Genomic DNA, 27,586 nt, shown 5'->3' with positions numbered 1-27,586 from the left:
CCCCCTTCCCTCTGGCAATCACCACACTGCTGTTTGTGTTCATACTTCTGTCTTGGAGCTTAGGAAATACAACAATTGGTATTACAGTTGCTGACTATATAGCAGGTGGGCTGGGAGCGCTGGATCTTCCAGGCCAGCTGCCACCCCACCCCAAGGGTCGCTAACCTTTATCCTGCACCCATGGTTCAGGAACAAACTTGCCTTTTTCCTTTCTTTTTTTTTTTTTTTCGTTACTCCTTCCCAAGGGGAAATAAGCCTTATTACTTGTTTCTTTTCATCTTTTTGCTTGGTTTGGTTTTTAAAGTTAACATTCCTTGAAGATGGCATAAATGATTTCCATAGCACCTGGAAATCATGGTGCTTTGTGCGGAGTGCCTTGAAATACTGATAAATTTAATTCCATTGTGTGAAATAGGAACACTTTTGTTAGCAGGAAAGCCGACTCTATTATATGTGCATTATGTTTCAGTCACAACCGAAACACAGGCTGTCAAGCTCATCAGCCCTCCAACTGCCTCTGAGCCGCTGCCCCCATTCCTCAGGGACAGCACCGCCGGCGCCCAGACCCAATGGGGAGAGGCAGAGTTATCCTCAACAGCTCCCTCCCTGCTTGGCCTCAGTGCCCTCACCCCATCTACCCGTGACCAAATGCCATGACTCGGCCTCCAGGTTGGCTCCTGAAGCGGAACACTTCTCTGCAGTCTCATCCCCACTGTTTCACCTGGACCACCACTGCTCTTAGCTGAGTTATAGCCACACCTCCCTTCCCTCCACGCTCTCCTCGACATGCAGCAGCCCTGACCTCTAACGTACTGGACAGCCCTCTGCACCCGACCTTTCAGGAGCTCCCACGCTGACAAGGCCAGGTCTGGCCCATAAATGGCTCTCCAGTGTAATTTTCCCCAGTGTCACTGTCAGACCCTACCCTTGCAGCCAACAGAATTATCTGCCATTTGGCACTGTGTTGTGTTCTCTGTGGCTGGAACTGTTTCAGTCACAACCGAAACACAGGCTGTCAAGCTCATCAGCCCTCCAACTGCCTCTGAGCCGCTGCCCCCATTCCTCAGGGACAGCACCGCCGGCGCCCAGACCCAATGGGGAGAGGCAGAGTTATCCTCAACAGCTCCCTCCCTGCTTGGCCTCAGTGCCCTCACCCCATCTACCCGTGACCAAATGCCATGACTCGGCCTCCAGGTTGGCTCCTGAAGCGGAACACTTCTCTGCAGTCTCATCCCCACTCTTTCACCTGGACCACCACCTCTCTTAGCTGAGATATAGCCACACCTCACTTCCCTCCACGCCCTCCTCTACATGCAGCAGCCCTGACCTCTAACGTACCGCACAGCCCTCTGCACCCGACCTTTCAGGCGCTCCCACGCTGACAAGGCCAGGTCTGGCCCATGAATGGCCCTCCAGTGTAATTTTCCCCAGTGTCACTGTCAGACCCTACCCTTGCAGCCAACAGAATTATCTGCCATTTGGCACTGTGTTGTGTTCTCTGTGGCTGGAACATCTCCCCCACCCAGTTGTCTGGCTCAGTCCTCCTCCTACTTCATCTCAGATGATGCCTCTTTCAGGTCGTCTTTCCCCTCTGGGGTGGGGCACCCGTTCTTCAGTGCACATGTGCAGACCTATCATTTCTTGTTGGGGTTCCTGCAACAGCCTCTCAGCTGGTGTCCTGCCACCTTACTTGGCCCACCCTTCCATTCTCTACACAGCAGTCAGCATCTTCTCTCTGATCATGTTGTTTCTGCTGCCATTAGGCTCAAGTCTAAACCCCTTTAAGGCCCCTATAGTATGACCTTAAGGCTCCCTATGATTCTGTATGATCTCACCTATTACAACCTCCCCAGTTTAACTCATTCCAAGTCCCTTCATGCTTCAGCTAGTCCCAGTCTCTTTCCGGGCCTCCACCCTGACACCTGCTCTCTAGCTCTGTCCACTGACTCCTATGTCTGGACCCTCCCCTGACTCCAACTCTTTACCTGGCTAATTCCTACACACCTTCAGGTGTCTGTTTAACATCACTTCCTCTGGAAAGCCTTTGTTAAATCTCTAGACTAGGCTAGATATCTCTCCCCCATTCCATTTCCTAGAGCCGACCACTCACAGATTTAATTGCGTGATTAATTGGCCATTGTTTCTTTTAGACTGTTAGCTGGAGAGCCATGTATATTTTGCTCCTGCCTATGTTTCTAGTACTATGTAGAGCAATGCTCCATAAATATTGACAGAAGCAAAGATGAAGGGATGCATATTTCTATTCCTACCATTAGAAGCTGGGACTCCTCACTAACTTGCCGTAGGTGTGTGCTGCATGGGGTGCGCTTCATATGTGTTTGTTGAATAAATGAATAATGAATGGCCAGCTCTTCTCAAGCTCATTTATGTTATTATACGACTTTTTTTAAAAAATATGTTTTATTGATTTTTTACAGGGAGAAATGGAGAGAGATAGAGAGTTAGAAACATCGATGAGAGAGAAACATCGATCAGCTGCCTCCTGCACATCTCCTACTGGGGATGTGCCCGCAACCCAGGTACATGCCCTTGACCGGAATCGAACCTGGGACCTTTCAGTCCGCAGGCCGATGCTCTATCCACTGAGCCAAACCAGTTTCAGCTATTATACTTCTTCAAAAATTATATTGCTCATTTATTTTACCATCTTGAAGATGGTAAGCAGATGGTAAAGAACTTGCTAGCAGAGTAGTGGCAGCAGGCCACCATGTTTTAAGAAAATTGTTGGATACAAAACTTAACATTCTGAGGCAGAATAATTTCTCTATTAACTTCCAATGGTTGGTTTTAGCTCCAGAGTCCTCCCTGGGAGGCGGCCTGCTTTGGGAGGGCCTCCCACTCATTCCCTGTGTCCATTTCTCCAGTCAGAGCTTGGCCACCCGGTGGCCCTGCTGCCCCAATGGATCCACTGAACCTGTCCTGGTACGATGACGACCTGGAGAGCCAGAACTGGAGCCGGCCCTTCAACGGGTCTGCGGGGAAGGCCGACAAGCCCCCCTACAACTACTATGCCACGCTGCTCACCCTGCTCATCTTCATCATCGTCTTTGGCAATGTGCTGGTGTGCATGGCCGTGTCCCGCGAGAAGGCACTGCAGACCACCACCAACTACCTGATCGTCAGCCTCGCCGTCGCTGACCTCCTCGTAGCCACGCTCGTCATGCCCTGGGTGGTCTACCTGGAGGTAGGTCTGGGCCCTGCCTCACCCAGCACCTTCTCCAGAGAACACCGTGCTGGGGCCGCCAGTCCAAGCTCCTCACTGCTTTCTACCCACAGGTTGCCTGGTGCTTTCTCAGATTGTCTCCTCTCCACTCTGGCCTCAGTTTTTCTCTCAGGAAATGGGTAGATTGTCTTCTTAAAAATCCCAGTTACCAGTTGCAGAGTCCTTACTAAGTGCCAGACCTTGTGTTAAGTCCTTTGTACGCAGCGTTTTCCAATAGTGTCCTCATTTCGCCCCCGAGAGACCAAAGTATTATCACCATTTCACAGAAGTCAGGTGGCCTCTTGGTGGGCCCAGCTGGCACTGTGTCTGGCCCCCAGAATGTTCATCGGCCCAGCTGGAAATGGGAGCCATTGAGGAGAACCCCCAAGGATAGACATGTTCCTGCTTCCAGGCCTGAACTCTCCATTCCTCTTTCCTGCTTCAAAAGTGGGGGCTGCTGCTCTCCTCCTCCCTTCCCTCTCCCCCAAGTTTAAGGCCTCTGGGACCTGTCTGCAGCCCCTTCCTCAGGAAGGACCAGTCACCGCTGCTCGGCCAGGACAGAGCCCAGCTCTGTGCCTCAGGATAGTGAGTGGGCAGCCGGCTGTGGTCCAGGCACCGTGCCAGGCATGTTCAGACCCAGACTCCACAAATACTCATGCTGGTCCTGGGAGCCGATGCTGCTCTTCTCACTTTAGAGAGGAAACAGAAGCTTTGAGAAGGTGCCTGTCTTCACCCAGATCACGCAGCAAAAGGAGAAGCGCTGATAAGTCCCCAAGTGGACCCACCTCCCGGTGGATGCTTTCAGAGCTGGCGGGCAGATGTGGAAGGGCTTGGGGGCTGTGAGTGGGCACAAGCTGGGTCCTGCCCTTTTCTCCACCAGGGGTTCCGGGTGGAGTCTGGGTGCAGAGGAGTCTGACCAGGCGGTCAGGAAAGAGCCAGTGCTGGCCATTCACATGCCCGAGCTGTTTCCTTCCAGCCCTGGGCTAGAGAGGAGTTACCTGTGCCGGGGGCAAGCCCTTCTTTCAAAGAAAACATGAGCCCTTGGCAGGTTTGAGGGAGAGGAGGACATCAGAAGAAGAAGCTGAGAGGGTGAGGGGAGGGAGGAGGCCGGTCAAAGCGCACTCCTCTCCCAGGGGCCCCTGCGCTCCCTGTGGCCACCACACCATCATCCTTCAGCACAGTCCCAACAGGCTGGAGCTTCCTAAAGGGCCTGAGGGAGTGCTGAGCAAGAGCCCAAAGGGATCAAATGGAAGACAAAACAACACAGAAGATAGAGGTGCCACAGGCCAGGGTCATTCCTCCGCGACCCCAGTGTATGAGGCCTACAGACTCTGCTCATCGCGTCTGTAGTGGGTCCTGTCCCCGAGGAGCCCTCCTTACTTCACAGGCCTGTCCCCTCCTGCTCGCTCTCAGGGAGGCCCGGCCTCGGGCCACCCAGGAAAATGGCCTCCCTGTGTGTCAGTCTTCCTGTCTACAGAGGGGCGATAATAATAGTATCTCTCTCAGCACTGTTTGAGAATCGGATGGATTACTACAGAAAAGGTGCTTATCATGGAAGCGGCACGTAACCAGCATTGTATAAGAGTCAGCCGGGACAGTGGTATTCAAATGAAATGGCCATAGATATCAGCCCCTCCCCACAGAGGACCCACCTGTCCCAGGCCAGAGGCACCCTCTCCCAGTGTGAGGTGTGCTCTGCCCGGGGCTGTGGGCGTGCGCTCTGGGGCTTCAGACCCACCACCCCACCACACTCCACGGTAGGGCCAAATCTCTGCATGGGCTGTCCTGGGGCTCCTGGCAATCTCTGAGTCCCTGGACAGATGTTGAACATGCCTGTTCACCACTGTTTAAGGGAAAGCGCGGTGTTTCGGGGGTAAGGTGGAGAATGGCATCTCAGAGTCTCCTCCAAAACAAGTGCTGGACAGGGAGCCCTACTCACAGGACACAGTCTCAGCTACTTATTGTCCCTTGGTATTCAAATGAAATGGCCATAGATATCAGCCCCTCCTTACAGAGGACCCACCCACCCGTCCCAGGCGAGAGGCACCCTCTCCCAGAGGTATTCAAATGAAATGGCCATAGATATCAGCCCCTCCCCACAGAGGACCCACCTGTCCCAGGCCAGAGGCACCCTCTCCCAGTGTGAGGTGTGCTCTGCCCGGGGCTGTGGGCGTGCGCTCTGGGGCTTCAGACCCACCACCCCACCACACTCCACGGTAGGGCCAAATCTCTGCATGGGCTGTCCTGGGGCTCCTGGCAATCTCTGAGTCCCTGGACAGATATGTTGAACATGCCTGTTCACCACTGTTTAAGGGAAAGCGCGGTGTTTCGGGGGGCAGGATGGGGAATGGCATCTCAGAGTCTCCTCCAAAACAAGAGCTGGACAGGGAGCCCTACTCACAAGACATGGTATCAGCTACTTATTGTCCCTCGAGAACGTCCCAAGTAAAGTCTCACTCTATCCCAACATCCTGTCCAAGGATTCTTGCAACCACGTACTGCACCCTCTGTTGTCTGGAACTTTCCATCTCATCCCATTCCCAGTGGCTGTAAATGCCTCCAGCAGCCTGCCGTGTCAGTATATGTCTGATGTGGAACTGCCTGTGCCTTGTCTGTGCCACTCGGCGCATGGAAAGCACTCTGGGGTTGGAGTAGGAGGAGGACTAGGCTCCATTCCCGACGCGGCCGCTTTCCTGGAGGGCTCCCAAGGGAAGGGAGTGGCTGTCTACCCTGTCCCCTCTCCTCAGCCTCTGAGAGGGGCTCCCAGTGCGTGTTCCAGGTAAGCAGGTGACATTGAGAAGGGAGCAGACTCAGATCGCAGGGTTGGTTAGTCACTCATCCAACATGTGTGAGCAATTCTATGTCCTACCCCTGCTCGGGGTCCAACGCCCTGGCCTGCCATCAGCGAGGAGCATGAGGGCTGTTTCAGTGCAGTCTGGTGGACGTGACAATAGAGCTGTCCCCACAGGAGATGTGGGAACGCCGCAGGGGCATATGACTTGGCATGTGGGGACAAGGATGTGGTGCAGGAAGAAGGGATGCTGTCAGAGAATCATCCAGGGGAGGGAGCGGGACCTGCACTCCAGGCAGAGAAGAAAGTGTGCAGTGCTGTGCAGGGCGGTGCTGGAGGCTTTGAGGTGTGGCAGCCATGTCATTAGCTTTAGAGGCTTGCTGTCACATGCCACAGGTAGGAGTGTGCGTGTTCGGAACAGTGCCTGACACATAGTGAGTGCCTCATATGTGCTAGTCATTAGGATTTAGCCAGCCAGGTCAAGGCCCGTCCCGCAGGTCTCAGCTTCCTGTGAGCAAGAATCAGTGAGTGGTGGCCAATGGTGCAGAGAGGGGACCTGGGGTCCGGTCCTCTCTCTCTACTAAATCACCAGGCGACTTTGGACAAGTCCATTTTCCTGTTGGACCCCAATCAGAACCTTTGTGATTAGAACCTTTCCTTTCACACTTGGTTGATTTAGTCGTTTTTACGTAATTGTCTCCTCTGTGGACAAGCCTGACGGGCCTCCCAACACAGCGTAGGAGAGAGCACAGGCTATGCCACTAAGGATCTGCCTCTGCTCCCGGCTCCGCACCCGAGTGGTGAACTCAGCCCAGCTCCCTCCTCCATGACTGGACGGAAGCTACCCCTTTCCTAGGAGCCTTAAGAACAATTCATGAGCAAAGTACATGCCCGCAGTAGGTGTTCTAGAGACAATGGCTACCAACACATCCCCTGAGCGTCTGAGTCAGCTGCCCTGACTGCCTTCTCTGGCAGTTACTCCTGAAACTGGGAGGAAGGCCGCCCTAGTATCCTCCAGAGAGACCAGTGGGGGCAGGGAGCCCGAGCTCCGGGAGGCGGGGACTGGTCAGTCCTGTTCACCAGGGTCCCCGGAGTCCAGAGTCCAGCACCGAGCCTGGCACATGCTAAGGGTCTACAGGAAAGAAGGAAGTGGATGTGGAAGGTCCAGACTAGGTCCCAGGGACGTGAAAGCAGCCCCGAAATCCTAGTCCAGGAGAGGCTGCAGGTAGGGGGTGTGCACGTGGATAGGGAGGCCTGCAACTCTCCCAGCGATGCCAAAAGGTAGGCTCCGTTTATGCCAGGGAAGCCCTTCCATCCCCTCCTCCCCCTCAGGGCGTTCAGCCCCTGCCCACCTGGTCAGCGCTGCATCTGAGGCACAGGGACCCCTGTGCCCAGACCTGGGAGGGGCCCTGGAACGCGCCCTCCAAGAGCCTGAGAGAGGGCAGTGCCACCAGAGGCTTCCTGTCTCCACATTCACAGCAGCTGCACTGCCCGGCACCGAGCTTAAATGCCAGCATTTGGTTTCCTGCCTGACAGCAGAGAAGAGGGCAGCGCGGAGAAGGAGCAGGGTTATAATTAGCCCGCTGCGCTGTGAGCACAGCGTGGGTACTGCCCTGCCCGTGTCACCGTCACCAGAGCGGGCTTCCCTGCTCCTCTTTTCTCCTGTTGGTAGAGGCCCAGGTGCCTCTCCTGTCCTGACTGCGCAGGGACGGGGAGGGGGCTGCTCCAGACTTCAAAGCCTGCTGTGTGAGCGTGGGGACCTGCATATAAACGGAGGTGTGGGGTGTGGATGTGCAGGGGGGTATGGATGTGTGTGTGTGTGTGTGTGTGTGTGTAAGGGGGGGTATGAGTGTGTGCGGTGGGAGCAGGGGAGGGAGGCAGAATGCTCCTGCAAGTAGCTGGACTCCTCCTATCCCATCATTCTAAGCCTATATCCTTACAGCCCCTCCCCAGCCCACTCTGGGGCTCCTGACAGCCTAGCCCAGACTTCCCTTCCTTTATTCTCTAGGTATAACAAGGAGCAGAAATGTCGTCCTTGTTTCACCAGGTCATTGTCTTTGCCATTGATACTAGCAGACACTAATCGGGCCCCTACCCTGGGCCACACACCATTGTGGGCACTGAAGGAGCCACCTGGTCCCCCAGATACATGGGCCAGAGCAGGACCAGACGCTGAGCCGAGTGGCCTGGGCAAGTCACTCCCCTTTTCTGAGGCTTGGTCTCCTTGTTGGTAAAATGGGGGTCGCAGGTGATCACACAAATGTTTTACAGATAAAAAGTTGAAGCACCCTAACCAGTTTGGCTCAGTGGATAGAGCATCAGCCTGCGGACTGAAGGGCCCCAGGTTCCATTCCGGTCAAGGGCATGTACCTTGGTTTCGGGCACATCCCTAGTAGGGGGTGTGCAGGAGGCAGCTGATTGATGTTTCTAACTCTCTATCCCTCTCCCTTCCTCTCTGTAAAAAAATCAATAAAATATATTTTTTTAAAAAGTTGAAGCACTCAGTGTAGGTTGGTCATCTTTCTTCTAGCACAGTTCTTGGCACAAAGTGACTTTATGTGTCTAGGAGAGGGGCCAGGGCCAAGGGCCTTGGACATCATGGGCATGACTCCCTTTGTTGCCCCTCTTCCTGCCCACATCCCAGGCAGAGACTACAGAACCCCCAGCTGCTGTCTGTGCCGTGGAGAGCCGGCTACCGAGCCCGAGCGAATCTCCCTCTTCTGTCACCATCATGTTGCTTTGTCCGCAGGTGGTGGGCGAGTGGAGATTCAGCAGGATTCACTGTGACATCTTTGTCACTCTGGACGTCATGATGTGCACAGCAAGCATCCTGAACCTGTGTGCCATCAGCATCGACAGGTAAGCCCAGGCCTTCCACCTTTCAGGCTGCCCCACCTCGCCTTCAGAGTCAGGCTCTATGATGCCATGTGGCTGGCTTTGTGCCTGTGAGTCAGTGTGTTTGTGTGCATGTGTGCCTATGTGTAGATGTGTGTGTATACACACAAGCACATATGTGTAGGTGCATGCGTGTGTGACTAGGAAAGTACGTCTTATGGACAGTGATGCTGCTAAGACTACAGCCTGGTACATGGGAGGAAGCAGTTGATTCTGACTGGAGCCCCAGTTCTATCACTTTCTACTTGAGTAACCTTGGGCGGATTATGGAGGTTCTCAGAACACTACTTTCATTGTCCAGACACAAGGATGACGATGCCTACCCATTGAAGGTCTGATGTCTGCTTACGCATTGATGTCCAGCACAGGGCACGTGCCCGGGGGCCCAGGCTCTGCTCACCTTGCTGAGCTGTATCTGTGGAGCCTTTCACTGATTCGTACACACAGGCCACTTGGGCTCCCAAAGGCCCCGCCCCTACTTCCTTTGGAAGATGAAACGAGCTAATTCCTCTACCCAGCACTTCCTGTACTGGGTAGAGGAAGATGAGGGTTCATACATGATTCCTGTTGTTATTGTTTCTGCTGAATGGGCTTAACCCTTGCTCTAGGGCAGTGGTTGGCAAACTCATTAGTCAACAGAGCCAAATATGAACAGTACAACGATTGAAATTTCTTTTGAGAGCCAAATTGTTTAAACTTAAACTATATAGGTAGGTACATTGTTATTAGCTTAATTAGGGTACTCGTACGGCTTAGGAAGAGCCACACTCAAGGGGCCAAAGAGCTGCATGTGGCTCGTGAGCCCCAGTTTGCCGACCACGGCTCTAGGGTTCTGGCTACCAGTCCATCAACAAACACTTCCACCTCTAGTGGGCTCAGCACAGGTGGAGTAGGTAGGGTTTCAAAGGCACAAAGACCCAGGCCATGAGATCCAAGTGGCGGGACTGGGATAAAATATGGCCCAGGATTATTGGTAGCCAGTTAGTCATCAAGCAGTCAGTTGGGCAGCAACATTGTCCTCGCTGTCTGAACTGGGGACAAGAAGGAGGATTGATTTTAGAGCAAATAGGTGGGCTTCATGGAGGGGAACCAGCTGTCCATCCCCAAAGAGTGGGTGTCTCTGGTTGTGCATGTTGTGGAGTGAGGGGTCCCCCCCGCTGATTCCCTTGCAGGTACACGGCTGTGGCCATGCCCATGCTCTACAACACGCGCTACAGCTCCAAACGCCGAGTCACCGTCATGATTGCCATCGTCTGGGTCCTGTCCTTCACCATCTCCTGTCCGATGCTCTTTGGACTCAACAACACAGGTGAGCCCTGCCTCTGCCTGCCAAGGGCTCAGCTGGCCTCAGTGCAGGATCCCGTGAGAGCTGAGTCCCCCGCACAGACGTGATGGAGACCCATGGGGGCCTGATTGCCGCTCTGGACTAAGGCCAGGGTGGACCTCCTGGGCCAAGCCTGACTCCATGTGCTTCCTGTTTGGGCCAGAAAGGAGTAATGAATGGCCTGGGGCACAGTGGAGTTGGGTGAGGGGTGGGAATAATGATTCAGGAGGATGTCTGGCCATTTTCAACTTTGTTTATTAGACATAAGCAGGACAGATAGCCTCACAGATTGCATGTGTGTTCCTGTTGCATGTGTGCGCACACTTGGGGAGGCTACTGGGCCTCATCGCTCCTGGCGATGGTATTTGTGTAGTGAGGCTGCAGCCCCAGGGCCAGCTGAGCTCAGGCCAGGCCTTGGCCCGCTGGGGCAGGAAAGGTAGAAACAAGCTGGAGGCTGGCACACCATGGCCTGCCCTTCTCAAGGCAGCTGGAGCATCTCAGGCAGAAGAGGCACCGTGCCTGCCTGCTGGTGTGGCCTCGAGCTCACTCTCGTCAGGGAGGCAAGAGCAATGCGGGGGTGCCTCTGGAGACCACTGCAGGGCAATAGTGCACAATGAAGCCGTGAAATGTTGGTACAAAGCTAACTCTTGGGGGAATTGCAAGAAGCGGGAACAGGCCTCAATATGTTCGGATTAATCTGGAGAGGCCCTGAGATAGCGGACAGACATCTACTAGACCTGGAGGGAGCTTGGGGACACAGGTGAGTTCAGCAAACAGAACCCAGTGACCTTGCCCCTAAAATTAAAAGGTTCCAGACCTCCCCCCACCCCAGCATACAGGAAAGGCTAAAATAATAGCTTACTCTCTTAAAATAAATTTATTTGGGCATTTTTCCCAAACATCCTGGCTCCACTTGTGTGCTCATAGGTGGCAGAACTAATGCCGGTGTAGTAAGGGAATATTTAATGGAAAAACTTGGAAGCGGTCGATCACAGCTTAGCTTTTTGCTCACGGTTGTTTAATGCTCTGACTTAGGCTGTGCATTTGCTTGCATCTAGCCCTTCCAGGCCACCGTAGAAGTCTAGTATAGTCTCTGCACCTGTGCCCTGCCCCTTTGGTGGAGGGGCCACGCTCTGGCCCCTGGGCCTGCTGACCCACCCTCCTGGTGCTCTCCCTCCTCCAGAACAGAGCGAGTGCATCATCGCCAACCCCGCCTTCGTGGTCTACTCCTCCGTCGTCTCCTTCTACGTGCCCTTCATCGTCACCCTGCTGGTCTACATCAAGATCTACGTAGTCCTCCGGAGGCGCCGGAAGCGGGTCAACACCAAGCGCAGCAGCCGGGCTTTCAGGGCCAACCTGAAGGCCCCACTCAAGGTCCCAAGATCCCCCTCCCCTCCAAGGTCCCCACTTAACCATCACTGAGGTGGGTCATCTAGTGCTCAGTGGGGACCTGGGACACCACAGCAGGAGGGAGTCCAGGATGGGGAGCTCTGAGCAGGCTTGGACCTCAAAGGCTTGGACCTCAGTGAAGGGACTTGGATCTCCAGGAGTGGGAGGTGGGAGGGTGGAGGGGATGACCTGGGAGAAGTCGTTGCTTGGAGATCTTTATGTGAACACAGCAACCCTTGGCACCCTCCTGGGCTCCTCTCCTCCTCTTTTCTTCACTTCTCCTTTCCTCACTCTGATCCCTCTGTCTCCCTTTCCCTCCCTCGGATATCTCCATCCCATCTCCTTACTTCCCACACTCTCCCTCCTCCCTTCTGCACACAACTCCTCCTTCCTCCCCCGCTGTTGCCTACTTCTCCACTCTGTCTCCCTCTAACCGCCCTTCCCCCATTTCTTGTGAATTCTCTCTGCTCAGCCCTCCCCGAGGAAGACAGTAAGTGGGCATGGAAGGAACAAGAGCTTTGGGGTTAGACACATCAGGTTCAAATCCTGGCACTGCCACTTTTGTTGAGTGACTTTGGGCAACTTGCTTAACTTCTCTAAGCCTCTGTTTCCTCATCTGTCAAGTGGGACTCATAATACCGACCTCACAGGGATGTCTTGAGGATTCAGTGTGAGAGAGATGTGAGCCTGCCTAGCATGGTGCCAGACCCTTGGCAGGTGCTCCATAAAGTCAGGGCTCGTTTGTCCCTTGTCCTGCCCACCTCTTGCCTCCTGACTTCGATTGCTTCTTCAGGCCCCTAGCCTCCTGCTCCCTGCCCTCCTCTGAGCCCCTGTGCCCAGCCTGACTACCCAGCACTGGGTCTCTGTGCCCGCCCTCCTCCCCGTGATGACCAGTGTGCTGGCTCACTCCACAGGGCAGCTGCACTCACCCCGAGGACATGAAACTCTGCACCGTTATCATGAAGTCTAATGGCAGTTTCCCTGTGAACAGGCGAAGATTGGTAAGTGTTTAGGCCAGAACCCACAGCCAGGTCTGCCCACCTCTAGGGAAACCCACCTGCCATGATTCTCAGAAACCTCCCCAACTGCTCAAAGGGATAAGCACCTCCTTGGCTCCCTCAAGGAAGGAGGCCCGACTCACCACACACACCTCACTACAGGCAGGGGCAGGGCAGCTCAAGTCTGCAAGGCCCAGAGAGGTCTCCTAACACAAGAAAATGTTTGGGAGAAAGGACTTGGCCTTAATAACAAGATAATAATAAGAAGAAGAATGACTATTGCCATTCATTGAACACCTACCATATTCCTATTATCTCATCAAATCCTCACAGCAACCCTGGGAGGTAAGTCTTATTGGTCACGTCCACCTTCGTTTTGCAGAAGAGGAAACAGAGGCTCAGAGAGGTTGGGTAACTCCCCCAAAGCTGAGTAGTTAGTGAGAGAGCACATAACCAAACCCAGACTCCTGTGACTCTGAAATCCACGCCTCTGCTGTGCTTTGCGCTTGCGTGAGCTGCCCAGGTTCTGGGGCTGGAGATTGGGCGTGCGCTGGGGGAGGAGGTAGCCATAGGGCTGGTGTGAAGTGCGGCCTCTAAGGAGAGCCCAGAGGTGCAGAACCACAGCAAACCCCAGTGGTAGTAGCACCAGGGTCCAAGCAGCAGGTGTCTCCTTCCCCGGTGGTGCAGGGAACCCACCGAGGGCCACATGTGGAGTCCAGGCCAGGTGTCCTCAGGGAGCAGGGCCCCCACCATTTACCTGCACAGCAAGAGCAGGACTCAGAGGAGCCGTTTAGGAGGGACGCAGGATGGGGCCAAGGTAGTGTCCCAGCTATACCACCTGGGCGTACAGAGAGGCTGCATTTCAGCAGTTCAGGCTGAGAACCTGAGGCCTAGAACAAGGGAACCTAAGGGAGAACCTGGGAGGCCCTCCAGACCAGCCCAGCAGGGAGGGTGTGGGGGCCCAAGAGAAATGGAGCCATGTGAGTGCTGCTGCAGGTGCTGCAGGTGAGCCTGCAGGGAGAACAGCAGTGCCCTCTATGCAGTTTGAGCATGAGCTCCTGGGGGGAGGCCCTGGACAGCAATTTATCCCCAGCAGCCAGCTCAGCACCCTGCACTTAGCTGGTGCTCAGTAAACATTTCTCAGTGAATAAAAGAGAATTGCCTGGGTAGTAACCCCACCCCAAATTGTTATGGGGTTACCGAGGACATATAAGGATTGCTCTGGGATAGGGGCCCAGATGACCGCACCGGCAGGGACTGCTGTGGGTCCTGGGTCCTGTACCCAGACAGCCCTGTCTCTGGGTGATTGTCCTTCTTGACTCTCTGTGACCTGTGGTGTTGGCAGACATCTGAAGAGGGAGGTAGGGAGGAGCCGGGAGGCCTGTCGAGGCCAGCTGGGGCCAGGTAGGCCAGGTGCGGCTGGGTGGCTCCTGCTTGAGACTTGCCTAGCTTTACCCGAGCTCTCTGCCTGGTGCAGGAGGCTGCGCGCCGAGCCCAGGAGCTGGAGATGGAGATGCTCTCCAGCACCAGCCCACCCGAGAGGACCCGGTACAGCCCCATCCCGCCCAGCCACCACCAGCTGACCCTCCCCGATGCGTCCCACCACAGCCTCCACGGCACTCCTGACAGCTCCGCCAAACCCGAGAAGAATGGGCATGCCAAAGACCACCCCAAGATTGCCAAGATCTTTGAGATCCAGTCCATGCCCAATGGCAAAACCCGGACCTCGCTTAAGACCCTGAGCCGCAGGAAGCTCTCGCAGCAGAAGGAGAGGAAAGCCACCCAGATGCTGGCCATCGTGCTTGGTGAGTCGGCCCTGCTGCCGGCCACACCCAGCTCTGCCCATCCCTGGCCCAGGGAGGGGTTCCTTACTGCAGGTTCCATTACCTGCCACCCTCTTCCCAGCCAGCATTGGCGAGTCGTGGGACTGGCACTTTCTCAGGCCCAGGCCAAGCCTGTGGATGCATCCTATTAGGTAGACTCCATAATTATGCTCAGCTTACAGATGGGGCAATTGAGGTTCAGGATGGTCCTATAAGTTGACCAACGAGGACCCACAATTAAACTTAGGGAGTCTGACTCAAGAGCATGTGAACTTGACCAGTCTACCATCATAACCCAGAACCTCATAACCCCGGCAAGCCACTTCCCCTCTAGTCCCATCAGTCGAGTAGATTACTTCTCAAGGCTGTGTGGTCATCAATGGTAGATGGTGGGAAAAGCTGTTTATAAACTGTGCAACAGAGCACACAGGCGTTATCATTATGATCTTTATTAATATTGCTATTCCCGAGGAATTAGGAAACTCAGGCCCCCTGAGCTTAACCAAGACCCGAAGGGACCAGAGTTGTAAATAATTTAAAGAAGGGATGTGAGAGAGCCCGATCCGAACGAGGGCATGGCTGTCAGCGGGTCCTGTCCGCAAGGCAATGCTTTCAAATGAAAGTCCCTTAGAAAACCAGATGCTAAAGGTCAGAAATCTGGGTGGGACTGATGTGGGTGGCTGGGAACAGGAAGGACTGATGTGACCCTGTCCTCCAGGTAGCACCCGGCTAGTGTGTGACACCTCCACGCCCACCCGGGTAGTGTGTGCCACCTCCACGCCCACCGACAGCTCTGAGATGTGCGTGGGGCAGGTGTAACTATCCTCGTTTCACAAATGAGGGCACAGGGTCACAGCAGGTCGATCATGCTGCTGAGAGCGACTGAGCAGGGTTCAAGCTGGACCCTCTGCTACAGTCCACAGGGTCTCTGCCCAGCAGTCCTGCCTTCACAGGCACCTCTCCCTCTCAGGGACCCCAATGTCCCAGCAAAGTATCCTGTGCACACAATGCCTTGACACCCAGGATCCCACCCAAGCAAGTCGGCAGAGTGGGTGGGACGGACATCGGTCTGGGCTGGGGCCTGCAGCATGCAATCCAGGGGCTCACTGAGTGCAGGCCCTCCCAGCCAGCTTCCCCCTGCTCTGGGCCAACCTGACCCCACCCTCTCCCCCAGGCGTGTTCATCATCTGCTGGCTGCCCTTCTTCATCACACACATCCTGAACATTCACTGTGACTGCAACATCCCACCTGTCCTGTACAGCGCCTTCACGTGGCTGGGCTACGTCAACAGCGCCGTGAACCCCATCATCTACACGACCTTTAACATCGAGTTCCGCAAGGCCTTCATGAAGCTCCTGCACTGCTGACCCGCTGCCCACTTCCCTGCCAGGCGCCGGCTGCAGTCCCTAGGAGCCCTGGGCGGGAGGGTGTGGGGTGGACTTCCCTTTGCCTGGCAGGCCCTGTAGTGTTAGCTTGACACCACGCCCCACACTGTCGGAATACCCTCACTCTGCCAGGGCAGTGTAGAGAGCCAGGCGTGGTGCCAGCCCTTGGGCTGGACCCGGTGGCTCAGGGGCAGCTCTCAGAGCTCCCCTCCCACTTCCAGACCCTTCTCTTTGGCACCAAAGACAGGGCAGCCCGCTCTGGCCTTTCTCGGGAGCTGGTGTTGCAGGGGCCAGAGTCAGGCTCGAGGCTGGGCCCTCTGCTGGGCTCAGCCTGGTCCCCACAGGTTTGTGCTGGAGGGGACGGTGGGGAGACATGGACGCTTCATAGCCCACGAGGCCCACACCAGGGCTCTTGCCAAGGCCCCAGCTAACCTCCTTCTGGGAAGACCCATGTAAATACCAGACCACAGAATGAACCCCAGGGAAGCCCAAGCCAAAAGTCTTCACTCTCCTGCCCGACAGGAGCCTCTACTTCCCTCAGAGACCACCCCTCAGCTCACCCTGCCGCCTCCTGATGGACTCAGGTGAACTTCTTGTAGCAAATGTTAGGCCAGCCTGGGGCAGAGGGTGAAGATGGCTGGGACTATGTCTGGGGCCTGGATGGGGGTGTCTGAGGTTCTTTGGGGGCTGCCTCCTGCCATACTATGCCACAAACCCACTTTCCTTTTCCTTAGCCTCTTCTCTTTTCCCTCCCCCTTCCCTCCCACTGCGGGGGCCTCCGAGGAGCCCTGCTGAGGGAGGAGCCCTGGCCTGAGCTGGGGGAGCCCCCGGCCCCAGGCTCTGTAACATCACTACACATGCTCCACACCAATAAAACTTTGACAAGTCACCTGGCGGCCCCTTGGGGACGGGCACGGTGCCAATGGGCACGGCGCCACCTTGTCCTTCGCCTCAGAGGCAGCCAAGCCCCGTGTCTGTGCGGGGAGGGTGGAGAGGCACCCTGCACACCCTCCAGGAAAGGGCGGGGGAAAGAAGAAAGGAAGAGGCCCCAGGAGGACCAGGGAAATGTGTGTGCCTGTGTCTCCCCTCCTCCCGCCTTCTCCTCTCAAGCCGCTGAGTGCCCTTCGTCCTGCTACTGGGTGGCCCTGACCCTCAGCCATCAACCAAGATGAAGGCAAGAACATTTCCCGTGGGAATCCCAAGCACACCGTGGGCTCCCCTAACCGCCAGAGTGGCAGGGGCTGCCAGAGGGAAGCCAGGCTGTCCCCACATCCCGCTCCCCGGCTCCAGGGCCCAGCACCCCTGAAGGACCGATCCTCAGCGCTCTCGCCCCCTGGGGCAGAGGCTCCGTGGAGAAGGCGGCCTTCGCGGTGCCACTGTGCTGTGTCTGTCTGCCCCTTGCCCATCTTCCGTGTCACATCAGGGCCCTGTCTGTTTAGGGCAAGTTCAGGAAGCAGGGAGGCCCTGAAGGACGTGGCCTGGTCCCTCCCCTCTGCCTCCAATCCAATCACATCTCCAAGCCTTCTGGGGCCATGACCCGGCAAGAGAAACAACCCCGTGAAGGAGAAATATTCTCAACTTCTTGAGAATAACAGCAGTGATGACAAACAAGGAGCCGGCACCCACGGCCCAGCTCGGGAGCTGTCAGGGCATAATTTGCATGCGAAATGCAGTATTTTTAGCACCAAAGTTCGGAGCACTTAACTTGCCCTGAACACTTAATGATGGACTGGGATCTTCTCCTTGAACCTGAACGTGGCCCTGAGCTCTGGGAGAAGCTCCTGTCCCCAGGGGCACCCGGATCCCAGAGGTGGGCAAAACAGTCCCTCATCTTGCTGGGGGTTCGATAACCCAGTGCCCACCTTCTGGGGGAGGCACCAGACCCCCAAGGGGGCTAGAAGCGCCAAGGGCCTCTCAGCTGCTGACACCCACACCATAGCCAACACACCCACAGCACACGCTCACCCAAACCACACACTCAGTCTGCAAAAGGTCTTGACCTGGATGGAGATTAAAAGCTCATCTTGTCATTAGAAATGTTATGAGATCATATGGGTTTATCAGATGTGGTTATTGGAAGAGATGACAAAGGGAGGGAGAGAGGAAAATGGGAAGGAAGGAAGGGAGGGAGGGAGGAAATAAGGAAGGGAGAGAAGGAGGAAAGGACTGAGAGAAGGAGAGGGGAGGGAGGCTGCCTCAGAGCAGCTCGGGAGGGGCTGTGGCAGGGAGGAGAGGGGAATAGGGCAGGCATGGGCGGGAGGAGGGACGGGAAAGTGCCTACAGCTGTCATGCAGCTTCAAGTCTCTGCCAGACAGCAGATTGACAGCTAGAGTGGGCAGGGGGAGGGCTGGGCCCCACCCCTTCCCCCCTCAGTACTTCAGGGGCAAAGGAATGAGTGTGGGGCCCAGGAACGCCAAGGTGGAAGGGGGTGGCCCAGGTTCTGGCTCTTTCCCAGGAGGCCCTGACATGGCCCCTTTGCCTTGACAGCAAGGGCGGAAAGGAAGTCGGAGGCTGGGCAGGCTACCGACCTCTGACTCTCTCTTCTCTCTGCTTTCCCCTGTGCCTATCTTTTTTGTAGAATGACTTTTAGTCAAAGAAGCATCCATCTGCCTTGATAGCAGGTGCAGGCCCCCCACCTCCCCAAGAGCACGGCAGGAGGCGCTCCTAAGGAGCAGGCCTCTCTGCTCAGACGCGGCGGGGCACCCGCGTGTGTCCTCTCAGGTGCCCGCACGTGGCTGCGAGTCTTCAAAGCTTTGGCCCTTATTCTTCCCCTGGGGGGTCCTGAGGAGTCCCAGGTAGCCATGGGTGGGGAGATGTCCTGGGCATTGAGAAGGCAAATAGTGCAGGAAAAACTCTATCCCTTCATCCATCCATCCATCAATCCATCCATCCATCCATCCATCCATCCATCCATCCACCGAGCTGTTGTCTTAGCGAATGTTTATTGAGCCACGGTTGTGCTCCAGGCCCTGAGCAAGGTGCTGAGAATAAAATGGTGAAGAAGGTGGACAGGGTCCCTGCCTTCTCAAAGCTCACGGGACAGTGGACAATGGACGTGAATCACGAGGTAATGGCCAGAGCTCCTCATCCCCGGGCAGAGCTCTGGCTGGGTGTGGAGACCCAGCACCAGGGCACCGTTTACCGAGTGGCGACGATGCCGTGGGATGCAGCAGCCCCGTGGGCCTTGGCCTGGAGCAAGGAGGTAGGGAATTGGAGGACTTCGTGAATGGCAGATCAGGAGGCCCCGGAGAGAATCGACTGCTGACCCTGCTTCCTGTGACCTGCGGACAGGGGCAGCCAATTGCCAGCAACCAGGATGTGAGGACTGGCCTGCCTTGGGGACATTGGAAATGTGCCCACCTCTCTGATCCCTTCCCACACCACCCCTGTCCCAGGGATGCCTTGCCCAGCCTGTGGCCCACCGCCGCCCTGCCCTTCCAGCCCTAAGGCCCAGGCTGTGTCTGTGGCCTTGACTCCCGTCTAGGCAGGGCCATAGGGGGCCTGGCCCCACGTGACCCCCGTCCTCACACTCCCAGGGGACAGTCCATATACTCCCAGGACAGAGGGTGGTGGCCTGGGTGGCAGGCTGGCCTTTGAACCCAGTCTTCTGACTATTGTCTTACATTGTCCGTTCCACCCACTTCCTGACCAGCCCTGAGCAAAGTGGGAGGAGGCTTGTATGGACAGAGCATTTTTTAAAAGGGAGGTAGAGAAAGAAACCCATTCCGGACTAGGCTTTCAGGGGCCATCCTTGGGGTGCCTGTGACTAGCTGCTACAGCAAATGAGTGTGTGTGTGTGTGTGGGGGGGGTGCTTGGCAGGGGCACAGCGTCTAGTGTGGCTTCAGCAGCCAGAGGCGAGTCAGGGCACCCGTTCCTGAAGGTCTCTGCCAACCAGCTGCCCTGGCTCTGGTCCTGGGGTTCCGGGGAAGCAGAAGCTGGTGGTGAGAGAGCAGACCATCTTCCGAGGGGAGTCCCGCCCTGGCTTTTTAGGGCTCTGGGTCAGGGAGAAGCGGGGGGGTGATAAGAACACTTTCCCACTCCCTCTCCTACCCCAGCTCTGCCGTAAAGCTGGTGTGAGCTGCGGGCAGAGCATGCGGCCTGGAGGGCGGAGGGAGGGGCCTCACGTCCACCAGCAACGCTGCAGGGCCACGGCCCTTGTGTGGGCTCACTCCCGTCTGCACCCCTGGCTTCTGTCCCGAGACCTGGAGGTGTGTGGGGGGCCGGAGAGAGGGAGGCAGCCTACCTGGCATCTGGGAGCAGCTGCTGCTGGTGAAGTCAGGTACGGGGAGGGGCTGGGATTTGGTAGGAACAAGGCTCTGGCAGCAGACCTTCTGGGTTTTTCTGATGAGGCTCAACTCCAAACATTCCGCCCTGTCCGCCCCGTGAGAGCGTGGTCTGCGGAGGCCGGGCTCCGGGCCTCGTCCAGGGCTGGGAAAGTCTGGGGTGGGCAAGAGAGGGCGGAAACTGCGGGGAGGAGACACGTGCCAGGTCTAGTGCTGCTCTGTGACCCTGTGCCCGAAAGGCCGACCTGACCCAGCCCTGCTCCGCACCCAAGCGCAGGGTCCACCCCTCCCACAGCTTCTGTACTGCGGTGGACAACAGGAGGTTTACAGTGTGAGTACTTGAAACACAGGGTTTATTCTTGTATTATTATTTACTAATTATTGTATTATTTCCCATAGAAACAATTGTATGCCTATTTTTGCCCACCTCTGTATTACCTTCTGGCCCTCCTGCCGGCAGGCTGAGCCCTCACTGCTCTGCCCGGCTGAAGACCGAGTAGGGACCAACACCAGCCCTGGCCCCACCCTCCATGGTGGATGCAGACGTGGCTCCCCTGCTTTGCTGACACTAAGCCCACTGGCTGGCTTGTAGAGCTCAGGGTAATCCCATCTATGGATGGTCATTGAGGCTGCATGGCAGCGGGCACGGCCCACAGTGGGGATCCCCGCTCTGCAGCTGGCCTGATGCGCCTTGAGGTGTGTCCCAGGCGGTGTCAGTGCGGCTTGGTTCCTCCCCGGGGTGGGCCAGCAACGGAAAATAGCAGTGGCTCCTCTGAGCATCCGCCAAAAGGCTCCCAAAGGCTGGCTTGTCAGCGGCCCCCTCCAAGAGAAAAGTTCCTCTGACTTGGGAGAAACTGCAAGAAGTGAACATGTTGAGTGCTTGCTAACTACTCCCCCTTCTGACCCACAAGGCATCTGATTCTCCTGTGACCACCACCGGTGAGATAAGCAGCTGGCTGTGGCTGTGCACCAGGCTCAGAAAGTTCCAGCAACTTGAGGTCACCACTAGCAGGTGGCACAGCAGGATTGGCATCCAGGTCCACCTGTCTTCAAAGCCCATATCTCCCCACTTCCCAGGCCCCCAGAGCTTCCCTGCCCAGCCTCAGTCCAGCTTAGCCACTACCCTCTGTCTCTTACTTTACAGCAACAACCCCGCAGCCATAATCGGAGTCAGTAGGCTTGGATGGCATGCCTAGAGGGCTGGGATGCAGAAATAAACACAGGCAGGGACATGCTCATCCCGAGAGGGAAGGCGCTCTCTGACCCTCCCTGCGGGGGGGCGTAGATACAGAGTGACCCTCTCTAGCCAGCAGTCAGTGAAGGCTTCCTGGGTGGGGATAGGCACGTTGGATCTTGAAGAGAATGGACTGCACTGTGGATGCTTACATTTAACTCACTGGAGTGGAAAACGTGCTCCTTCAGTTGCACCAGCCACATTTCAAATGTTCACAGTGGCTGCCTCTTGAACAGCCTCAGACAGAGAGCATTTCCATCCTCCCAGGAAGTTCTGTGGGGCAGGCTGGTCTAGAAGAACTTCTAGGCTAGGAGTTTAGGTACCTTCCCCTAATGGGAGGGAGGAAGGGTGAGGAGCAGGCTGGTGGAGGGCGAGGGATGCTCAGTTTGGGCCACAGCGAGCTTACAAGGTTAATAGCACATCCAAGTGGAGGTTGAGGCGTTCCTATCCTCCTCAACCCCTATCGCCCTAAACAGGGTGTGCAATTCAACTGGACACCCTCTCCTTGGGAATTTCAAGGGCCTCACTAACATCCAATCCTAATCATCCCTAGGAAACTGCTAGGAGGCAGCCGTTGAAGTGGGTGCAGGGTGGATGCTACGTGTGTCTGTGTCTGGACTCAAGGTGGATGCTGGGTCTGCCTGGAAGGGGGTGGCTGGAAAGAGACAAGAAGGTGCTAGCAGGCGATGAAGGGCTGTGCTGGCCGGAGCCCGTCTAAAACCCCCAGCTCCGTTATCTCTTGGAGGAAGGAAGTAGAGGAAACAGGGGTCTTAGGACCTCAACCTGGACCCTGGGATCCTCAGAGCGGAAATGATTCCTAGAGATGGGCTTGTCCGAATCTCATGAGATCCCTGCCATCCATAGGGCAGTAAGTGCAGAAGGACGACCTAACTCTTCTAACTCCTTTCTTTCAAGGTTTTCCTCAAACCCTTTCCAATAGAGTAAGACAGACACTATTGTTCCTCTGCGGCTCTCTCCTGACCACTCCCGGGGATCAATCTGGGCTCCCCTGGCGTGAATATGTAGCCCACATCCCTTCTCTCGTTCACTCCCAACCCTCGACTTGGAGCCAGACCCAGACCTCAGGGCACAAGAGGCAAACAGCACTGAGCCCCGCCCCTTCCCTCTTCCACTCCAGCACGTTCTAGGAAAGACAGCACTCCTGGGACATTTTTAACTACAAGTCGTGCCTCAGGCTTAGTCTCAGGGAGAACAAGGAGATGGGCCAAGAGGCTAGCAAGGAGCAGGAGGATGGAACCGTCTACTCAGTGCCCCCTGCCCCTGTCCTCAGGACTCCCCACACATCCTACCAGGAGAGGAAAAGGCTGCAGGCCAGTGTCTGTCTTCCTGGATCCCTAAGGAATGGCACAAAGAGAAGCCACAGGTCGCCCCCTGGTGGGTGTTCTCAGCCCTGGCTGCTCTCCAGCTAACGCCTGGATGCTGTCCCGGAGACTCTGGGTAGCGCCAGATATTTAATAAGCCGCTCTAACAACCCCCTCACACACTTCCCCCGGGAGATTCTAGTGTGCTAGGGCTTGATTTACAACCACTGTGCTAGGGCACACCCAGCTCAGAGCTGCCGGGGTCTCTGTGGGGCTCTAGGCTGCGGCATGGTAGGGTGAAGTGTCCGGGCCCGTGAGCCGGCGCCACAATCCAGAGACCACAGGATGGGAGACGAGATGCTCCCAGCTCTGCTGAAGATGACGCATGAGCTTGGCATGTACATGGGCAACAGGTGTCTGCTTTGCCGCCCTCATGCCACACTGAGGTAAGCCTGCCAGCTAAGGGCGCTGCATGCAGCCGGGGAGGGTGGCACGCAAAGGTGGGCCTGCCAACTGGCTGAGGATGGAGCTGGCCATTAGTTGGGGCAGAAGGTTCCTTTTCTCTGACAACCACAAAACACCCTTGAGTGGAGGGGCTGCTCCAGCAGTGTGGAAAGGTCGAGAGGGCAGGTGGGACCTCTAGGTCACCTGTCCTGCCCCCACCACAGCCCCCCTCCACCCGCTTCCAAGGGTTGCCAGCCCTGGCAGAGCCAGAGAGGGAGCAGATGCCAGCCGACCACTGAGCCAGGGTTCGGTCACACAGGCTAGTGTGAGCAGCCCCAGCCCTGTCCCAATCTGCCCCATAACCAGCAGGCCAGACCCGGCCAGCTGAGGTGGCCACGCTGTGGTCACAGGAGAGCTCTCCGCTGCTGCTGCACAGGAAAGGCCTGCCCGGCGAGCGCCATGGAACCCAGATAACCTCCTCCTCCCAGGCACCCCCTCCTCCTGCCCCCTGGGCCTCCTTGTGTGAACTCATACACACGGATCTTACACACACGCACACGTACACCCCATCTAACACTATTGGCCCCTATACAGCCAGGCTCCACAGGCCAGTCTATCTCTAAGGGGGAGACTCAAATCACAGCTTTATTGACTTCAGGGTTTGAACTTAGCCACACAAGTGGACACAGCAAACGGTGGTCAGGGAGACCAGGGACTGAGCGTCACACAGGATCCCTCGCGGGAAGTTGGAGCACCACTTTCCTTCCCTCCAAGAGCCTGTGTGGGAGACGCAGGCACTGGGACCAGGCCACCGCGAAGGTGAGGTCAGTGCAGCAGCAGGGCTGGCTGGGGGGTACATGATGAGCAGAATGTCCTCTGGACTTTCAGCTCCCGCCCTTGTACGAAGCACGGGTGTCTGGATCTCCTGGCCCGACCCAGGTAAGGGGGCCAAGTCACACAGACCTGAGCTGGGGGAGCACTTCTGTCTCCTCTGTGCCTTTGTCCTCAGAGCGGGTTCCTGGGATGCAAAGGGCCCTGTGAGCCCAGGGGCACCTGGCTAACGGTGGCAGGAGTCTTGGGAATGAGCAGGGAATTCACTTTGGGGACTCGAGTCCAGGTACAGGAGGAGGAGGAGGCTGGTTCTGCTGGACTCGCACTTGGGGGAGGTGTTGAAGGACCTCTTCAAGCCAGGGCCCCTCCCTGGCTGCAACCTCAGTGTGCCTCTTCCTGTCCCTCCATCACGCAGGGGACTAGGTGGCAAGTACAGGGAAGGGGCCCTGCCAGAAGCCCAGTGCACTTCACCAACCCCTCGTCCTCAGGGTGAGGAGAGCCCAGGTGGTCTATACTTCAGTCTGGTCTCCAGGCTCAGCACTGCCCACAACGGCCAGCGAGGGCTCCTTGCCCTCCAGGAAGGCGATGACGCTCTGCTTTTGGCTCCGGAGGGCCAGCTGCAGGGGTGTGCAGCCCTCCCCAGCCTGGGCGTCCAGCTGGGCACCAGCTCTGACCAGCACTTTGAGGATAGCCATGTTGCCCTTCAGGGCGGCCAGGTGGGCAGGGGTCCAGCCTCCCTTGCTGCGGGCATGGACGTCTGCGTGGTGCTCCAGGAGGTGGGTGACGCTCAGGAAGCTGCCCCTCTGCACCGCCAGGTGGAGGGGTGTCCAGCCTGACTGCTCGGCAGCATTGGGGTCAGCCCCGCATTGCAGCAGCACTGCCACTACCTCCTCCTCCCCGTGGCGGGCAGCTAGGTGCAGGGGGGTCCAGTTCATGCTGCCGGGAGCCCCTAAGTCTGCATGGCTCTCAGCCAGCAGATGGATGATCTCCAGGTGGCCCTTGTAGGCTGCTAGATGCAGGGGTGTCCAGCCCTGCTGGGTCGGCAGCTCGAGGCTGGCCCCATACCTGAGCAGCATCTTGCAGATAAGGTACCTGCCCCTGGCGGCTGCGGTATGCAGTGGGCTGTAGCCATCGCGGTCAAGGGCATCAGGGGCCGCCCCACTCTTCAGCAGGTGTTGGATGGCCCTGACTTTGCCTCGCTCCACGGCCAGGTGCAGTGGTGTCCGCAGGTTTCTCTGCTGAGCATCTAACTCAGCCCCCTGGCCTGTCAGCAGCTTGACCAGGGTGACATGGCCAAAGTAGGCGGCCACGTGGAGAGGGGTCTTGCCCTCGGCCTCACGCAGGTTGGGGTCAGCTTGACGGGAGACCAGAAGTCGTGCCACATTTTCAAAGTTGTTCTGTGCAGCCAGGTGGAATGGGGTCCACCCCTCATGCTCCTGGGCATCCACGCGGGCCCCGCGGTCCAGGAGCAGGCGGGCGGTTCGGTCGTCCCCATTCTGGGCTGTGAAGTGCAGCGGAGTCCAGCCGTCCTCATCGGCCAGGTTGGCGTCGGCCCCGTGGTCCAGGAGCAGGGCGCACAGCTCAGGCTGCTGGTCCTGGGCGGCAATGAGCAGGGGCGTGTAGCCGCAGGCCGTTTGGCAGTCCACGTCGACCTCATGGGCCAGCAGCAGCCTCACCTGCTCCACGCTGCCCTGTGCCACCAGGAAGTGGAGGGGGGTGACCTTGTTTTCGTAGATGCGCAGCTCCTCATCGCTGGGGACCAGGCTCTCACTGTCCGAGAGCTGCAGGACCCGCTTCAAGTCACCTCCTGACTCTGTTGGGAGAGAGGTGGGGTTGAAAAGGACCTTGACCTGCCCAGAGGTCATCTCGGCCACCCCCCTGCCTCCTGAAGTACCGCCTGGGGGACAGCGGCTAGAGAAGCGGCTTTCCTGACACCCAGGTCTCTGTGCAGGGTCCACTGTTCTTCCCCTGAGAACGGGAGGCAAGGCCTGGGTGCAAATCCTGACCCACCCCTCAGCATCACGTGCCCTGAGCCAACTCTGACTCTGAGCCTCCAGGTCCTGATCCTTAAAGGGGACACAAACAATGCCCACCTCATACTACCATTGTGAAGACAGATTGCCCTCCCCCCACTCCCCAGGCGCCCCGAGATTCTGATTTCATTAGTCTAGGTCAGTGGTTGGCAAACCGCGGCTCTCGAGCCACATGCGGCTCTTTGGCCCCTGAGTGTGGTCACGAAGTTTCAATCGCACTATACGTGCGCGCCCCCTGTGGTATTTTGTGGAAGAGCCACACTCAAGGGGCTGCAGTTTGCCGACCACTGGTCTAGGTGGCCCAGGCATTGGCATTTTTTTCATTCTCTAATTCCTGGGGAGTGGGGGGTGAGAGGGGGCCAGGGAGGCTGGGAAAATGGTGTGGTTTTCTCTTCCCCGCGAATTCCCTGGCTCCCGATGTGCATTCTGGACTCACCGCTGTCTGTGAGCTCCTGGCTGACCTCCTCACTGACCTGGGGAGGGAGAACCAGAGACACAGGGTGGATCAGCAGGGCCATTCTGGTCCATGCCGTCCACCACTCCTTCCTTCTCCCCAGTACTGTCCTTCAGGGGTAGGACTCACATCCCCCAGGTCCTCAGAGACCCCCCTCCTAGCCACTCCCACCACCAGCTGTGTCTAAAGGAAAACCTGATCAGGGAGACTCTGCTAGAAAAAGGTGGCCCAGGGCCTTGGCTTCCCCTTGGGCCACATGGCAAGCAGGGTGGCTGTGTGGGTTCAGCCGGGAGCCTACACCAACCATGGCTGGCTCGCAAGTCAGGGAATGGACAGAACAGTGATGGTGCCGATGTCCACGGTGGGGAAGCCTGGGCGAGCTGAGGTCTCCCCCTGCAGGACAGGCCTCTGCTTCATCCCACACATTTGAGAGAGGCCACGACGACCACTAGCCCTAGAGAACCTTGGCATACTTAGGGAAACGGGACCCCTGGCACAATGAGGGCTGGGTCCCCACTTCCCCTTCAGCCAGGCAGCCTTGTGAGGGCCACACCTATGCAGGCACCCCCATTGCCTGCCATAGACCACCCCCAGCCACTGCACCCACCTTCTGGGGCCAGCAGAGAGATGGCTTGCAGGACACCTTCCTGGCCAGGGCCTCGCTCTCGGGGTCTGTCACAGGGCTCTGGAGCAGCGACAGCAGCAGGTCCGTCTCGACGGTGATGTCTGCTTCACCAGGGAGAGAGAGAGAGGAAGGAAGCCACAGGCAGACTAGCAGTCCTCTGCCACTGTGGATACGCTACGTTTCCTGTGCCCCCACCCCCACATCTGTTCATGGGCTCACACACATCGCACATGTGCACACGGAGGCAGGAAAGATCGGTCCCAGCCTCGCTCAGCGGGGCCACGTGGCAGGTCACTGATCCTCTGAGGGTCAGTCCTTTTTCACAAAATGAAGGGAGGACTAGGTGAACTCTAAGTGCTCACATTCACGCCTATGTGCATGTTTGCACAGTGAGCTCCTGGTCTGGGAACATTTACAATGGCGACAGTAAGTGGTACCCGGAGAACTCAGAAGCAGCAGAGCCAGGCCCAGCTGCCTTCCCGCAACAAGGGCTTCTAAGCACCTCCCACAGGCTCAGGGCAACTCCTAGA

The 27,586-nt window shown here is 57.0% G+C and overlaps 2 protein-coding genes across 3 annotated transcripts in view; one reads left to right on the top strand and one right to left on the bottom strand.

Moving 5' to 3' along the window:
* Positions 1-17,799, top strand: part of DRD2 (dopamine receptor D2) — a 35,005-nt gene extending 17,206 nt beyond the window's left edge. Inside the window, exons 2-8 of one of the 2 annotated variants that reach the window (XM_005856864.2) lie at positions 2,886-3,205; positions 8,764-8,873; positions 10,082-10,218; positions 11,417-11,607; positions 12,537-12,623; positions 14,098-14,425; positions 15,618-17,799. In XM_005856864.2, coding sequence (XP_005856926.1) covers positions 2,921-3,205; positions 8,764-8,873; positions 10,082-10,218; positions 11,417-11,607; positions 12,537-12,623; positions 14,098-14,425; positions 15,618-15,811 — 1,332 coding nt within the window. In that variant the 5' untranslated portion in view covers positions 2,886-2,920 and the 3' untranslated portion in view covers positions 15,812-17,799. The remainder of the gene's footprint in view (positions 1-2,885; positions 3,206-8,763; positions 8,874-10,081; positions 10,219-11,416; positions 11,608-12,536; positions 12,624-14,097; positions 14,426-15,617) is intronic. The other variant, XM_005856865.2, reaches the window with a different exon arrangement.
* Positions 17,800-24,069: 6,270 nt separating this feature from the next.
* ANKK1 (ankyrin repeat and kinase domain containing 1) overlaps positions 24,070-27,586 on the bottom strand; it is a 15,144-nt gene continuing 11,627 nt past the window's right edge. Inside the window, exons 6-8 of the mRNA XM_005856910.2 lie at positions 27,039-27,157; positions 26,414-26,450; positions 24,070-25,757 (exon numbers count right to left, since the gene is read on the bottom strand). Of these exons, the coding sequence (XP_005856972.1) occupies positions 24,454-25,757; positions 26,414-26,450; positions 27,039-27,157 (1,460 nt within the window). The 3' untranslated portion in view covers positions 24,070-24,453. The remainder of the gene's footprint in view (positions 25,758-26,413; positions 26,451-27,038; positions 27,158-27,586) is intronic.

Source organism: Myotis brandtii, unplaced genomic scaffold (genome assembly GCF_000412655.1).
Source record: "Myotis brandtii unplaced genomic scaffold, ASM41265v1 scaffold105, whole genome shotgun sequence".
NCBI lineage: Eukaryota > Metazoa > Chordata > Mammalia > Chiroptera > Vespertilionidae > Myotis > Myotis brandtii.
The sequence above is the reverse complement of the archived record's forward strand: the minus strand, read 5'-3'. Positions and strand labels throughout refer to the sequence as shown.